Below are 15,683 nucleotides of genomic sequence, written 5' to 3'. Positions count from 1 at the left end.
TCTCTCACTCACAAGATGGAGAAATCTCTCACTCCACAAGATGGAGAAATCTCTCACTCACAAGATGGAGAAATCTCTCACTCACAAGATGGAGAAATCTCTCACTCACAAGATGGAGAAATCTCTCACTCACAAGATGGAGAAACTCTCACTCACAAGATGGAGAAATCTCTCACTCACAAGATGGAGAAATCTCTCACTCACAAGATGGAGAAATCTCTCACTCACAAGATGGAGAAATCTCTCACTCACAAGATGGAGAAATCTCCACTCACAAGATGGAGAAATCTCTCACTCACAAGATGGAGAAATCTCTCACTCACAAGATGGAGAAATCTCTCTCACAAGATGGAGAAATCTCTCACTCACAAGATGGAGAAATCTCTCACTCACAAGATGGAGAAATCTCTCACTCACAAGATGGAGAAATCTCTCACTCACAAGATGGAGAAATCTCTCACTCACAAGATGGAGAAATCTCTCACTCACAGATGGAGAAATCTCTCACTCACAAGATGGAGAAATCTCTCACTCACAAGATGGAGAAACTCTCACTCACAAGATGGAGAAATCTCTCACTCACAAGATGGAAATCTATGGAGAAATCTCTCACTCACAAGATGGAGAAATCTCTCACTCACAAAGATGTAAGAAATCTCTCACTCACAAAATGGAGAAACCTCTCACTCACCAAAGGATGGAGAATCTCTCACTCACAAGATGGAGAAATCTCTCCACTCACAAGCTGGAGAAATCTCATCACTCACAAGATGGAGAATCACAGATGGCCTTCATAGTTGCTGCTCGCTAACAGCACTTGCCCCAACAGTCTGTTAGAGGCTACACGGGGGATCTTTGTCTGTGTGAGGATTGCTACGACGTCATTCACCACTTCAACGATGAATGCCAAACCGCCCGTCCCTCCCTCCTTCCCTCCCATCCACCACTCCCTCCCTTCCCTCCTTCCTTCCATCTGTCCTTCCTTCCCTCCCCACTCCCCCTCTCTCCTTCCCTACCTCCTTCCTCCCTCTCTCCCTCCCCCCCTCTCTCCCTCCCCCCCTCTCTCCGTGTCCTCCCCTCCCTCCTTCTTTCCCCCTTCTTCCGTCCGTTCCATCCGTTCCTTCCTTTCCTGCCTTCCTTCCTTTAGTCCCATCAATCCCATCCTTCCTCCCTCCCGCCCGTCCCCCACTGCCCCCCCCCCCGCACCACACCCTCACCGGCGGCCTGCCGCTGGCGACGAGGAGGGTGAAGTGTGTCTGCGCGCTGGCGCTGGGGATGGGGGCATGCGCCGTGGGGAGGCTCCAGGTGACGCGGTAGCGGCAGCGGCGCCCCCACGCGCAGCGCTCCTCGCCCACAAACTCCGTGCAGTGGAGCCACAGCGGGGAGCGTCGCCACGTCTGGGGTGGGGGGGGTGGTGGGCGAGAGGCGGGGAAGTGAGTGAGAGAGCGAGCGAGAGAGAGCGAGCGAGAGAGCGAGCGAGAGAGAGCGAGCGAGAGAGAGAGAGCGAGCGAGAGCGAGCGAGAGAGAGCGAGCGAGAGAGAGCGAGCGAGAGAGAGCGAGCGAGAGAGAGCGAGCGAGAGAGAGCGAGCGAGAGAGAGCGAGCGAGAGAGAGCGAGCGAGAGAGCGAAGCGAGAGAGAGCGAGCGAGAGAGAGCGAGCGAGAGAGAGCGAGCGAGAGAGAGCGAGCGAGAGAGAGCGAGCGAGAGAGAGCGAGCGAGAGAGAGCGGCGAGAGAGAGCGAGCACCTTGCCAGGTGCTGCAACTGGCAGTGTGTAGCACCTGGCAAGGTGCAGTAGCACCTGGCAAGGTGGAGCACCTGGCAAGGTGCTGTAGCACCTGGCAATGTGCAGTAGCACCTGGCAAGGTGCAGCACCTGGCAAGGTGGCAGCAGCACCTGGCAAGGTGCAGTAGCACCTGGCAAGGTGCAGCAGCACCTGGCAAGGTGCAGTAGCACCTGGCAAGGTGCAGCAGCACCTGGCAAGGTGCAGCACCTGGCAAGGTGCAGGAGCACCTCGCAAGGTGTAGCACCTGGCAAGGTGCAGGAGCACCTCGCAAGGTGTAGCACCTGGCAAGGTGCAGCACCTGGCAAGGTGCAGCACCTGGCAAGGTGTAGCACCTGGCAAGGTGCAGCACCTGGCAAGGTGCAGCACCTGGCAAGGTGCAGTAGCACCTGGCAAGGTGCAGCAGCACCTGGCAAGGTGCAGTAGCACCTGGCAAGGTGTAGCACCTGGCAAGGTGCAGCAGCACCTGGCAAGGTGCAGCACCTGGCATTGTGCAGCACCTAGCAAGGTGTAGCACCTAGCAAGGTGCTGTAGCACCTGGCAAGGTGTAGCACCTGGCAAGGTGTAGCACCTGGCAAGGTGCAGCACCTGGCAAGGTGTAGCATCACCTGGCAAGGTGTAGCACCTGGCAAGGTGCAGCACCTGGCAAGGTGCACCAGCACCTGGCAAGGTGTAGCACCTGGCAAGGTGTAGCACCTGGCAAGGTGCAGCAGCACCTGGCAAGGTGCAGCACCTGGCATTGTGCAGCACCTAGCAAGGTGCAGCACCTAGCAAGGTGCTGTAGCACCTGGCAAGGTGTAGCACCTGGCAAGGTGTAGCACATGGCAAGGGTTAGCACCTGGCAAGGTGCAGCACCTGGCAAGGTGCAGCACCTGGCAAGGTGTAGCATCACCTGGCAAGGTGTAGCACCTGGCAAGGTGCTGCACCTGGCAAGGTGTAGCATCACCTGGCAAGGTGCAGCACCTGGCAAGGTGTAGCATCACCTGGAAAGGTGCAGCACCTGGCAAGGTGCAGCACCTGGCAAGGTGGTGTAGCACCTGGCAAGGTGCAGCACCTGGCAAGGTGCTGTAGCACCTGGCAAAGTGTAGCACCTGGCATTGTGCAGCACCTAGCAAGGTGTAGCACCTGGCAAGGTGCAGTAGCACCTGGCACTACCCTCCCACAGGCTCCAGACTGACGCACAGAGACAGCTGCCGCTGGGGGTGAGAGCTGCCCCCGTGCGTGCGGGCGCCGCTCACCGTGAGAAACTCCTCGATCTGCCCGCGGCCGACCTCGGCGGTGAACTGGGCGCAGGAGACCCACGCGATGTCCGCCGCGTGGCCTGGCGTCGGCAGGGGGGGGGGAGGGGTAAACGACCACCCATCGGGGTTTCAGTAGCAGTAGGGGCACCCCCAGCGGCAGCTGTCTCTGTGTGTCAGTCAGATGTCAGTAGGGGGAGCGATGATCGCTGCTATGTGATCTGTCCTAGGGGCACGCCCAGCGGCAGCTGTCCCTGTGTGTCAGCTGTCAGTAGGGCACCCTCAGTGGCAGCTGTCCCTGTGTGTCAGTCTGTAGCCAGTCGAGGTAGCGATGGTCGCTACTGTGTGATCTGGCCTAGGGGCATCCCCAGTGGCAGCTGTCTCTGTGTGTCAGTCTGCTGTCAGTAGGGGTAGCGATGATCGCTGCTGCTGCTGATGTGTGATCTGGTCTAAGGGCACCCCCAGGGTCAGCTGTCTCTGTGTGTCAGTCAGTAGCCAGTAGGGGGAGCGATGATCGCTGCTGATGTGTGATCTGGTCTAGGAGCACCCCCAGGGTCAGCTGTCTCTGTGCGTCAGTCTGTAGCCAGACGGGGTAGCGATGGTCGCTGCTGTTGCTGTGTGATCTGCCCTAGGGGCATCCTCAGTGGCAGCTGTCTCTGTGTGTCAGTCAGCTAGCAGTAGGGGTAGCGATGATCGCTGCTGCTGCTGCTGTGTGATCTGGTCTAGGGGCACCCTCAGTGGCAGCTCTCCCTGTGCGTCAGTCTGTAGCCAGTAGGGGTAGCGATGATCACTGCTGTGTGATCTGCTCTGAGGGCACCCTCAGTGGCAGCTGCCCCTGCGAGTGCAAGGGTCTCACTGCGCTGCAGCCGAGTCTCCGTCGTCACGGTGCGGGCGGCTCGCGAGATGGACGCCGCAACCACCCCGCACACCAAACCCTCCTCCTGCTCGTCCGTCACTGCCTCCTTCACTGCCTCCTCTGTTTCCTTCACTCCCTCCCGTGCCTCCTTCACTGCCTCCTTCACTCCCTCCCCTGTTTCCTTCATTCCCTCCCGGGTCTCCTTCACTGCCTCCTCCTGCTCATCCTTCACTGCCTCCCCTGTTTCCTTCACTCCCTCCCGTGTCTCCTTCACTGCCTCCCGTGTCTCCTTCACTGCCTCCCCTGTTTCTTTCACTCCCTCCTCTGTTTCCTTCACTGCCTCCCCTGTCTCCTTCACTGCCTCCTCTGCCTCCTTCACTCCCTCCTCTGCCTCGTTCACTCCCTCGTCCTGCTCATCCTTCACTCCCTCGCCTGTTTCCTTCACTCCCTCCCGTATCTCCTTCACTGCCTCCTCTGCCTCCTTCACTCCCTCTCCTGCCTCCTTCACTGCTTCCCCTGCCTCCTTCACTCCCTCTTCATGCTCATCCTTCACTCCCTCCTCTGCCTCCTTCACTCCCTCTCCCAAACCCTCCTCCTCCATCTCGACTCTCTCCCCGCTATCTCTCCCCTCCACCAACTCCACCAACTCCACCAACTCCACCACCTTCACCAACTCTACCTTATCGCTCTCCCTGTCCACTCTCTCCTCCTTCGTCACCTCCTCACGTCCCTCTACCCTCTCGCCTACCACCACCTCCTCCACCACCTTCACCACCTCCTCCTCCACCACCTCCACCACCTTCTCCTCCTCCACCCTCTGCCCTCCACCCGACAGCCTCTCCACAATTCCCTCTCCTCTCTCCTCCTCCCTCTCCACGCCGACGTCTCCCTCGGTTGCGTCCATCGCCCGCTCGTCCCTCCTCTGTGGACGAGACGCACCGTCGCGCCATCAGTCTCAGAGGAGATGCCTGTAGATTATTAGTACAGATAGTCCCCGAGTTATCTACATCTACAGAAGGTGAAGAACCAGTGGCATCTACATCTGCAGAACATGAAGAACCACTGGCATCTACATCTGCAGAACGTGAAGAACCAGCGACATCTACATCTACAGAAGGTGAAGAACCAGTGGCATCTACATCTGCAGAACGTGAAGAACCAGTGGCATCTACATCTGCAGAACGTGAAGAACCAGTGGCATCTACATCTGTAGAATGTGAAAAACCAGTGGCATCTATATCTGCAGAACGTGAAGAACCAGTGGCATCTGCAGAACGTGAAGAACCAGTGGCATCTACATCTGCAGAACGTGAAGAACCAGTGGCATCTACATCTGTAGAACGTGAAAAACCAGTGGCATCTACATCTACAGAACGTGAAGAACCAGTGGCATCTACATCTGCAGAACATGAAGAACCAGTGGCATCTACATCTGTATAACGTGAAGAACCAGTGACATCTATATCTGCAGAACGTGAAGAACCAGTGGCATCTACATTTGCAGAACGCCAAGAACCAGTGGCATCTACATCTGCAGAACATGAAGAACCAGTGGCATCTACATCTGCAGAACGTGAAGAACCAGTGGCATCTGCATCTGCAGAACATGAAAAACCAGTGGCATCTACATCTGTAGAACGTGAAGAACCAGTGGTATCTACATCTACAGAAGGTGAAGAACCAGTGGCATCTACATCTACAGAAGGTGAAGAACCAGTGGCATCTACATCTGCAGAACGTGAAGAACCAGTGACATCTACATCTACAAAACGTGAAGAACCAGTGACATCTACATCTACAGAACGTCAAGAACCAGTGGCATCTACATTTGCAGAACGTGAAGAACCAGTGGCATCTATAGAACATGAAGAACCAGTGGTATCTACATCTACAGAACGTGAAGAACCAGTGGCATCTACATCTACAGAACGTCAAGAACCAGTGGCATCTACATCTGCAGAACATGAAGAACCACTGGCATCTATATCTGCAGAACGTGAGGAACTAGTGGCATCTACATCTGCAGAACATGAAGAACCAGTGGCATCTACATCTGCAGAACGTGAAGAACCAGTGGCATCTACATCTGCAGAACGTGAAGAACCAGTGGCATCTACATCTGTAGAATGTGAAGAACCAGTGGCATCTATATCTGCAGAACGTGAAGAACCAGTGGCATCTGCAGAACGTGAAGAACCAGTGGCATCTACATCTGCAGAACGTGAAGAACCAGTGGCATCTACATCTGTAGAACGTGAAAAACCAGTGGCATCTACATCTACAGAACGTGAAAAACCAGTGGCATCTACATCTGCAGAACATGAAGAACCAGTGGCATCTACATCTGTAGAACGTGAAGAACCAGTGACATCTATATCTGCAGAACGTGAAGAACCAGTGGCATCTGCAGAACGTGAAGAACCAGTGGCATCTACATTTGCAGAACGTCAAGAACCAGTGGAATCTACATCTGCAGAACATGAAGAACCAGTGACATATACATCTGCAGAACGTGAAGAACCAGTGGCATCTACATCTGCAGAACATGAAGAACCAGTGGCATCTACATCTGTAGAACGTGAAGAACCAGTGGTATCTACATCTACAGAAGGTGAAGAACCAGTGGCATCTACATCTGTAGAACGTGAAGAACCAGTGGTATCTACATCTACAGAAGGTGAAGAACCAGTGGCATCTACATCTACAGAAGGTGAAGAACCAGTGGCATCTACATCTGCAGAACGTGAAGAACCAGTGACATCTACATCTACAGAACGTCAAGAACCAGTGGCATCTACATTTGCAGAACGTGAAGAACCAGTGGCATCTATAAAACATGAAGAACCAGTGGCATCTACATCTACAGAACGTCAAGAACCAGTGGCATCTACATCTGCAGAACACGAAGAACCAGTGGCATCTATATCTGCAGAACGTGAAGAACTAGTGGCATCTACATCTGCAGAACATGAAGAACCAGTGGCATCTACATCTGCAGAACATGAAGAACCAGTGGCATCTATATCTGCAGAACGTGAAGAACTAGTGGCATCTACATCTGCAGAATGTGAAGAACCAGTGGCATCTACATCTACAGAACATGAAGAACCAGTGGCATCTTAATCTGCAGAACGTGAAGAACCAGTGACATCTACATCTGCAGAACGTGAAGAACCAGTGGCATCTACATCTGCAGAACGTGAAGAATCAGTGGCATCTACATCTGCAGAACACGAAGAACCAGTGGCATCTATATCTGCAGAACGTGAAGAACTAGTGGCATCTACATCTGCAGAACATGAAGAACCAGTGGCATCTACATCTGCAGAACATGAAGAACCAGTGGCATCTATATCTGCAGAACGTGAAGAACTAGTGGCATCTACATCTGCAGAATGTGAAGAACCAGTGGCATCTACATCTACAGAACATGAAGAACCAGTGGCATCTATATCTGCAGAACGTGAAGAACCAGTGACATCTACATCTGCAGAACGTGAAGAACCAGTGGCATCTACATCTGCAGAACGTGAAGAATCAGTGGCATCTACATCTGCAGGAGATTATAAAACTTTGAAAGCCATTCCCCGTGCCTCGTGTACACGCCGTACAGCGAGTTTGCAATCGGCGAGAGTGAATTTGCGACTTACGAACAGACACCTCAGGAACCGAACTCGTTCGTAAGTACATGTAGTCCCCGAGTTACGATGGTCCCCGACTTACGATATTTCGATCTTACGATGGCGATACGACAAAATTGCCATCAACAACGTAACGTCGTTCAAGTGTGCAGACGACGGACAGAATGTTGGTGGGTAGAGTACAATGTGATACGTTACGATACGTTCAATGCATGTAATGGTACGTAGCTTTAGCGATTTCATTTTAAGGTTACCACGTTACGATACATTCAATGCATGTTAAAAGTTTTTTTTTAATTTTATAGCAGATAGGATTGTTTCCGTAAAAAACTTTCTATTAAATTGTAGTTCATATAGGCGGGCTAAGAATTTACCTTGTTTTTTTTACTTTACATTTCACCGCGCAATACAGTATTGTAGTTAAGAAATACACACAGTATATAGTTTATACAGTACGGTACTGTAAATTGCTCTGTTTTGCTAAATTATCACCATTCTGTAAGACTCCTGGGTAGGCTAGGCCATCTTCGACTTACGATATTTCCGACTTACGATGGGGTCGTCGTAACGCATCTCCATCGTAAGCAGAGGACTGCTTTCGATTTAAAGCTTTTGTGACTGCATGGATTCATCTTCTTGGTTCTTTCGGTAAAGTCACGTAGAAGGGAAATGATAACATAATAAAAATAAAACATAATAAAATAATTCTCATGTTTTAGTTGTATTCTTTTATTATTTCCCTTCTAAGTGACTTTACCGAAAGAACCAAGTAGATAGAGGACTACCTGTATTGTAATGCGAGCGCCGTCTCCTGTATCGCGTGGGTTGTGGTGCGATATGCAGCCACGGCTTGTCTAGGAGAAGGATTACATCTCGGCCAACGGTAAATGGGGCGGAGCCACCCGGGAAGTCTCTGGAACGCCCCGGAATGTTCCATGAGTGGGCGCGGCCAGAGGCGGGGTTTAGTCGCGGGGGGCGAATATAAGCGGGGTGCCGGAGCGAGGTGCGTGGTCGGCGTGTGAAGAAGCAAGAGGAGCTCCCGGTCGCCGCTGCTGCCCCAAGCCATCTCCACCGGCCACGCGGCGGCTCGGCCTTCAGCTGCTCAGCCGCTCACCAGAGCGCCGTCAGCTGGCGGCGTGCTGGGGAGTGTGTAAGCGCCACGCGGTGGATCGGCCTTCAGCTGCTCCCCAGAGCGACGTCAGTCGGTGGCGTGCTGGGGAGTGTGTGAGCGCCACGTGTCGGCTCAGCCTTCAGCTGCTCAGCCGCTCACCAGAGCGCCGTCAGCTTGGCGGCGTGCTGGGGAGTGTGTGAGCGCCACGCGGTGGATCGGCCTTCAGCCTCTTAGCCGCTCACCAGAGCGCCGTCAGTCGGCGGCGTGCTGGAGAGTGGGTGAGCGCTACGTGTTGACTCAGCCTTCAGCCACTCAGCCGCTCACCAGAGTGCCGTCCGTCAGCCAGCGGCGTGCTGGAGAGTGGGTGAGCGCCACGTGTCGGCTCGGCCTTCAGCTGCTCAGCTGCTCCCCAGAGCGCCGCCATTTTACTCCTCTACACAAGCAAGAGGAGAGCCTCACCCTGCCGGAAAATCGCCCGGTGAAGCTGGATGTAATTACCAGCGAAACGTCGTCCTCAAATTGTAAATCATGTTGATTCGCTCTTCAACACGCCGGTTGGGCTAAAAGAAGTGACATGTTTTGTCCTTTGCAAACGTGACAGTTTTTTTACTGTTTGGCTGTGTTGGGTGGTGGAGGGTTACAACACATTTATAAATAATCTAACCCAAAAACCTTTATTATCAAGCACCCTATGCTATTGTTATTAGCAGAGCATGTTTGAGTTTGCACGTTTTACCACAATGCAGACACTTGATTCCTCTGCAAAAAGTTCTCCGTTTGGTGCTCGAACATCACCTGAACCCCTCCGATCTTTTACTACTGTCAGCAAAGGTTTCACCCTTTCTGCAGGTGACACATCCCGTCTGGCAACAGTAGACCAGGGAGGCGTTAAGACGTTCCAACGGCAAGCGGATGCCTTTTGCCAAGGCACCCGAGTCTCGCGTTAACCACCACACTCGCCTACTTGCAGGCCCGGTTTAGGCTTCGCGTAGGTAGGAGGCACTGCTGGTTCCCGTAGAACTCTCTGCAGTTTCTACTGCTGCCCATGTCACCGCTGCTACTCCGGCTGTCACTCCCCTAGTCTCTCACGTGGCTACTTTCGCTTGTAATGTCTGCAATCGGCAGGGCCGGATGAAGGTTCTTGTAGGCTCTAGGCACTTCGTGAGGCCTTCAGTGATAAGTCTGTACAGTTGCTACGGCCGCCCCATGTCACCGCTGCTACTCCGGCTGTCACTTGCCTAGTCTCTCACACGGCCACTTTAGCTGGTAATGTCTGCAATCGGCAGGGCCGGATGAAGGTTCGTGTAGGCTCTAGGCACTTCGTGAGGCCTTCAGTGATAACTCTCTGCAGTTGCTACTGCTGTCCCGTGTCGCCGCTACGACCACGGCTGTCACTCCCCTAGTCTCTCACACGGCCACTTTCCCTGGTAATGTCTGCAATCGTCAGGGCTGGATGAAGGTTCTTGTAGGCCCTAGGCACTTGTGTTTAGTCAGGCCATCATTGATAACTTTCAACAGTTGGTTACTGGGTGCCCCATGTCACTACTACTCCTACCGCTGTCACTCCGCTCCTTTCTCACGCAGTTACTTCCATTGGTATCTTCGACTGTTGGCAGGGCCGGATGAAGGTCCGTGTAGGACCTAGGCACTTGTGGTTTATTAGGCCTGTTAGTGATAACTCTCTACAACTGGTTACTGGCTGCCCCCAGGTTACTACCGCTGCTGTCACTACGCTTGTGTCACGCGCGTTGGTAATTTCATTTGGTACCTTCGACAGTTGGCATGGCCGGATGATAAGAAGAAATCTTGGTGACATTTTTTTGTGCGTAAAATAAACAACAACAACAAAAAGACGTGGTCACAGTGTCTACTGTGGCCTATCGGATAATACGGCCCTGGTGGGTGGGTGGGTGAGTTAGTGAGTGACTGGGTGAATGAGTGAGTGGGTGAATGAGTGAGTGGGTGAATGAGTGAATGGGTGAATGAGTGAGTGAGTGGGTGAGTGAGTGATTGACTGGGTGAATGAGTGACTGGGTGAATTAGTGAGTGGGTGAGTGAGTGGGTTTGTGGGTGAGTGTGGTGAGTGGGTGAGTGAGTGAGTGAGTGAGTGGGTGAATGAGTGAGTGGGTGGGTAGATGAATGAGTGGGTAAATGAGTGAGTGGGTGAGTGAGTGAGTGAGTGGGTGAGTGAGTGATTGACTGGGTCAATGAGTGACTGGGTGAATGAGTGAGTGGGTGAGTGAGTGGGTTTGTGGGTGAGTGTGGTGAGTGGGTGAGTGAGTGGGTGAATGAGTGAGTGGATGAGTGGGTGGGTGAGTGACTGGGTGAATGAGTGAGTGGGTGAGTAAGTTAGTGGGTGAATAAGTAAGTGGGTGAGTGAGTGGGTGAGTGAGTGAGTGGGTGAATGAGTGGGTTTGTGGGTGAGTGTGTGAGTGAGTGGGTGAATGAGTGAGTGGATAAGTGGGTGGGTGAGTGAGTGACTGGGTGAATGAGTGAGTGGTGCGAGTAAGTGAGTAGGTGAGTAAGTGAGTGGGTGAGTGAGTGAGTGGGTGAGTGAGTGGGTGGGTGTGTGAGTGAATGAGTGGTGAGTGAGTGAGTGGGTTTGTGGGTGAATGTGGTGAGTGGGTGAGTGAGTGGGTGAATGAGTGAGTGGGTGAATGAGTGGGTTTGTGGGTGAGTGTGGTGAGTGGGTGAGTGAGTGGGTGAAGGAGTGAGTGGATAAGTGGGTGGGTGAGTGAGTGACTGGGTGAATGAGTGAGTGGTGCGAGTAAGTGAGTGGGTGAGTAAGTGAGTGGGTGAGTGAGTGAGTGGGTGAGTGAGTGGGTGGGTGTGTGAGTGAATGAGTGGTGAGTGAGTGAGTGGGTTTGTGGGTGAGTGTGGTGAGTGGGTGAGTGAGTGGGTGAATGAGTGAGTGGATGAGTGGGTGGGTGAGTGAGTGACTGGGTGAATGAGTGAGTGGTGCGAGTCAGTGAGTGGGTGAGTAAGTGAGTGGGTGAGTGGGTGAGTGAGTGAGTGGGTGAGTGGGTGAGTGAGTGAGTGGTGAGTGAGTGAGTGAGTGGGTGAGTGGTAAGTGGGTGAGTGAGTGAGTGGGTGAGTGAGTGAGTGGGTGGGTGAGTGGGTGAGTGGGTGAGTGAGTGAGTGGGTGAGTGAGTGAGTGGGTGGGTGAGTGAGTGGGTGGGTGAGTGGGTGAGTGGGTGAGTGAGTGAGTGAGTGGGTGAGTGAGTGAGTGGGTGAGTGAGTGACTGGGTGAGTAAGTAAGTGACTGGGTGAGTAAGTAAGTGAGTGGGTGAGTGAGTGGGTGAGTGGGTGAGTGAGTGGGTGAGTGAGTGGGTGAGTGGGTGGGTGAGCGAGTGAGTGGGTGAATGTGTGTTAGTGTATAATTAGTAAGTATATATGTGTATGTTAGTGTGTATAATGAGTATATATGTTAGTGTATAATTAGTAAGTATATATGTGTATGTTAGTAAGTGTATAATGAGTTTAAATGTTAGTGTATAATTAGTATATATGTGTGTTAGTGTATATATATATATGTGTTAGCAAGTATATGTTAGTAAGTGTATAATGAGTATAAATGTGAGTGTTTGTTAGTGTATAATTAGTAAGTATATATGTGTATGTTAGTAAGTGTATAATGAGTATAAATGTGAGTGTTTGTTAGTGTTTATTGTGAGTGTTTATGTGTGTTAGTGTATATATATATGTGTGTGTTAGTAAGTATATGTTAGTGTGTGTATAATGAGTATAAACGTGAGTGTGTGTTAGTGTATAATTAGTAAGTATACATGTATATATGTTAGTAAGTGTATAATGAGTATAAATGTGAGTGTATAATTAGTAAGTATATATGTTAGTAAGTGTATAATGAGTATAAATGTGAGTGTTTGTTAGTGTATAATTAGTAAGTATATATGTATATGTTAGTAAGTGTATAATGAGTATAAATGTGAGTGTTTGTTAGTGTATAATTAGTAAGTATATATGTGTATGTTAGTAAGTGTATAATGAGTATAAATGTGAGTGTTTGTTAGTGTTTATTGTGAGTGTTTATGTGTGTTAGTGTATATATATATATATGTGTGTGTTAGTAAGTATATGTTAGTGTGTGTATAATGAGTATAAACGTGAGTGTGTGTTAGTGTATAATTAGTAAGTATACATGTATATATGTTAGTAAGTGTATAATGAGTATAAACGTGAGTGTATAATTAGTAAGTATATATGTTAGTAAGTGTATAATGAGTATAAACGTGAGTGTATAATTAGTAAGTATATATGTTAGTAAGTGTATAATGAGTATAAACGTGAGTGTTTGTTAGTGTATAATTAGTATATGTGTTTTAGTGTATATATATATGTGTTAATAAGTATATGTTAGTGTGTATAATGAGTATAAATGTTAGTGTATAATTAGTATATGTGTGTTAGTGTATATATATGTGTTAGTAAGTATATGTTAGTAAGTGTATAATGAGTATAAATGTGTATGTTAGTAAGTATATGTTAGTAAGTATATGTTAGTAAGTGTATAATGAGTATAAATGTGTGTGTTAGTAAGTATATGTTAGTAAGTATATGTTAGTAAGTATATGTTAGTAAGTATATGTTAGTAAGTATATGTTAGTGTATAATTAGTATATAAGTATATGTTAGTAAGTGTATAATGAGTAATATGTGTATGTTAGTAAGTATATGTTAGTAAGTATATGTTAGTGTATAATTAGTATATAAGTATATGTTAGTAAGTGAATAATGAGTATATATGTGTATGTTAGTAAGTATATGTTAGTAAGTATATGTTAGTGTATAATTAGTATATAAGTATATGTTAGTAAGTGTATAATGAGTATATATGTGTATGTTAGTAAGTATATGTTAGTAAGTATATGTTAGTAAGTATATGTTAGTAAGTATATGTTAGTGTGTATATGTTAGTAAGTATATGTTAGTAAGTATATGTTAGTGTGTATATGTTAGTAAGTATATGTTAGTAAGTATATGTTAGTAAGTATATGTTAGTAAGTATATGTTAGTAAGTATATGTTAGTAAGTATATGTTAGTGTGTATATGTTAGTAAGTATATGTTAGTAAGTATATGTTAGTAAGTATATGTTAGTAAGTATATGTTAGTGTGTATATGTTAGTAAGTATATGTTAGTAAGTATATGTTAGTAAGTATATGTTTGTGTATAATTAGTATATAAGTATATGTTAGTAAGTGTATAATGAGTATATATGTGTATGTTAGTAAGTATATGTTAGTAAGTATATGTTAGTGTGTATAATGAGTATATATGTGTATGTTAGTAAGTATATGTTAGTGTATAATTAGTATATAAGTATATGTTAGTAAGTGTATAATGAGTATATATGTGTATGTTAGTAAGTATATGTTAGTAAGTATATGTTAGTAAGTATATGTTAGTAAGTATATGTTAGTGTGTATATGTTAGTAAGTATATGTTAGTAAGTATATGTTAGTAAGTATATGTTAGTAAGTATATGTTAGTAAGTATATGTTAGTAGTATATGTTAGTGTTATGTTAGTAAGTAATGTTAGTAAGTTATGTTAGTAAGTATATGTTAGTGTGTATATGTTAGTAAGTATATGTTAGTAAGTATATGTTAGTAAGTATATGTTAGTAAGTATATGTTAGTAAGTATATGTTAGTAAGTATATGTTAGTAAGTATATGTTAGTAAGTATATGTTAGTAAGTATATGTTAGTGTGTAAGTTAGTAGTATATGTTAGTAAGTATATGTAGTAAGTATATGTTAGTAATATTGTTAGTGTATATGTAGTAGTATATTTAGTAAGTAATGTTAGTAAGTATATGTTAGTAAGTATATGTTAGTAAGTATATGTTAGTAAGTATATGTTAGTAAGTATATGTTAGTGTGTATAATGAGTATAAATGTGTATGTTAGTAAGTATATGTTAGTAAGTATATGTTAGTGTGCATAATGAGTATAAAGTATATGTTAGTAAGTATATGTTAGTAAGTAATATGTTAGTGTGTATAATGAGTATAAATGTGTATGTTAGTAAGTATATGTTAGTAAGTATATGTTAGTGTGCATAATGAGTATAAAGTATATGTTAGTAAGTATATGTTAGTAAGTATATAAGTGTATGTTAGTGTGTATAATGAGTATAATATAGTAGTATTGTTAGTACGTATGTTTGTAAGTAATGTTAGGTGCATAATGAGTATAAATATATGTTAGTAAGTATTGTTAGTAAGTAATAGTTAGTGTGTAATGAGTATAAATGTGTATGTTAGTAAGTATATGTTAGTAAGTATATTGTTTGTGCTATATATAAAGTATATGTTAGTAAGTATATGTTAGTAAGTATATGTAGTGTGTTAATGAGTATAAATGTGTATGTTAGTATATATGTTAGTAAGTATATGTTAGTAAGTATATGTTAGTGTGATAATGTTAGTAAGTATAGTTAGTAAGTATATGTTAGTACGTATATGTTAGTGTGTATATGTTAGTAAGTATATGTTAGTAAGTATATGTTAGTAAGTATATGTTAGTAATTATGTTATTGGTATGTTAGTAAGTATATGTTAGTAAGTATATGTTAGTAAGTATATGTTAGTAAGTATATGTTAGTAGTATATGTTAGTAAGTATATGTAGTATTATTGTTAGTAAGTGTATATAGTATAAAGTGTATGTTAAAGTAGAGTTAGTTAGTATATGTTAGTGTGCATAATATAAAAGTATATGTTAGTAAGTATATGTTAGTAAGAATATGTTAGTAAGTGTATAATGATATACAATGTGTATGTTAGTAAGTATATGTTAGTAAGTATATGTTAGTGTGCATTGAGTATAAAAGTATATGTTAGTAAGTATATGTTAGTAAGTATATGTTAGTTGTAATGAGTATAAATGTGTATGTTAGTAAGTATATGTTTAGTAAGTATATGTTAGTGTGCATAATGATATAAGTATGTAGTAAGTATATGTAGTAAGTTATAAGTGTATGTTAGTGTGTATAATGAGTATAATGTGTATGTTAGTAAGTATTGTTAGTAAGTATA

The 15,683-nt window shown here is 46.2% G+C and overlaps 1 protein-coding gene across 3 annotated transcripts in view; it reads right to left on the bottom strand.

Moving 5' to 3' along the window:
• The window catches only part of AKAP14 (A-kinase anchoring protein 14), a 35,978-nt gene extending 25,414 nt beyond the window's left edge, over positions 1 to 10,564 (bottom strand). Inside the window, exons 1-5 of one of the 3 annotated variants that reach the window (XM_061579780.1) lie at positions 10,394 to 10,564; positions 4,553 to 4,795; positions 3,874 to 4,351; positions 3,018 to 3,100; positions 1,218 to 1,397 (exon numbers count right to left, since the gene is read on the bottom strand). In XM_061579780.1, coding sequence (XP_061435764.1) covers positions 1,218 to 1,397; positions 3,018 to 3,100; positions 3,874 to 4,351; positions 4,553 to 4,795; positions 10,394 to 10,441 — 1,032 coding nt within the window. In that variant the 5' untranslated portion in view covers positions 10,442 to 10,564. Of the gene's footprint in view, positions 1 to 1,217; positions 1,398 to 3,017; positions 3,101 to 3,873; positions 4,796 to 8,949; positions 9,089 to 10,393 lie in introns of those variants that run through there. The other 2 variants (XM_061579778.1, XM_061579779.1) reach the window with 2 other exon arrangements.
• Positions 10,565 to 15,683: the final 5,119 nt, after the last annotated feature.

This window comes from Lethenteron reissneri, chromosome 70, assembly GCF_015708825.2.
Source record: "Lethenteron reissneri isolate LAM-NWPU_2019-01 chromosome 70, ASM1570882v1, whole genome shotgun sequence".
Lineage (NCBI taxonomy): Eukaryota > Metazoa > Chordata > Hyperoartia > Petromyzontiformes > Petromyzontidae > Lethenteron > Lethenteron reissneri.
This window is presented reverse-complemented; position numbering and strand designations above follow the sequence as displayed.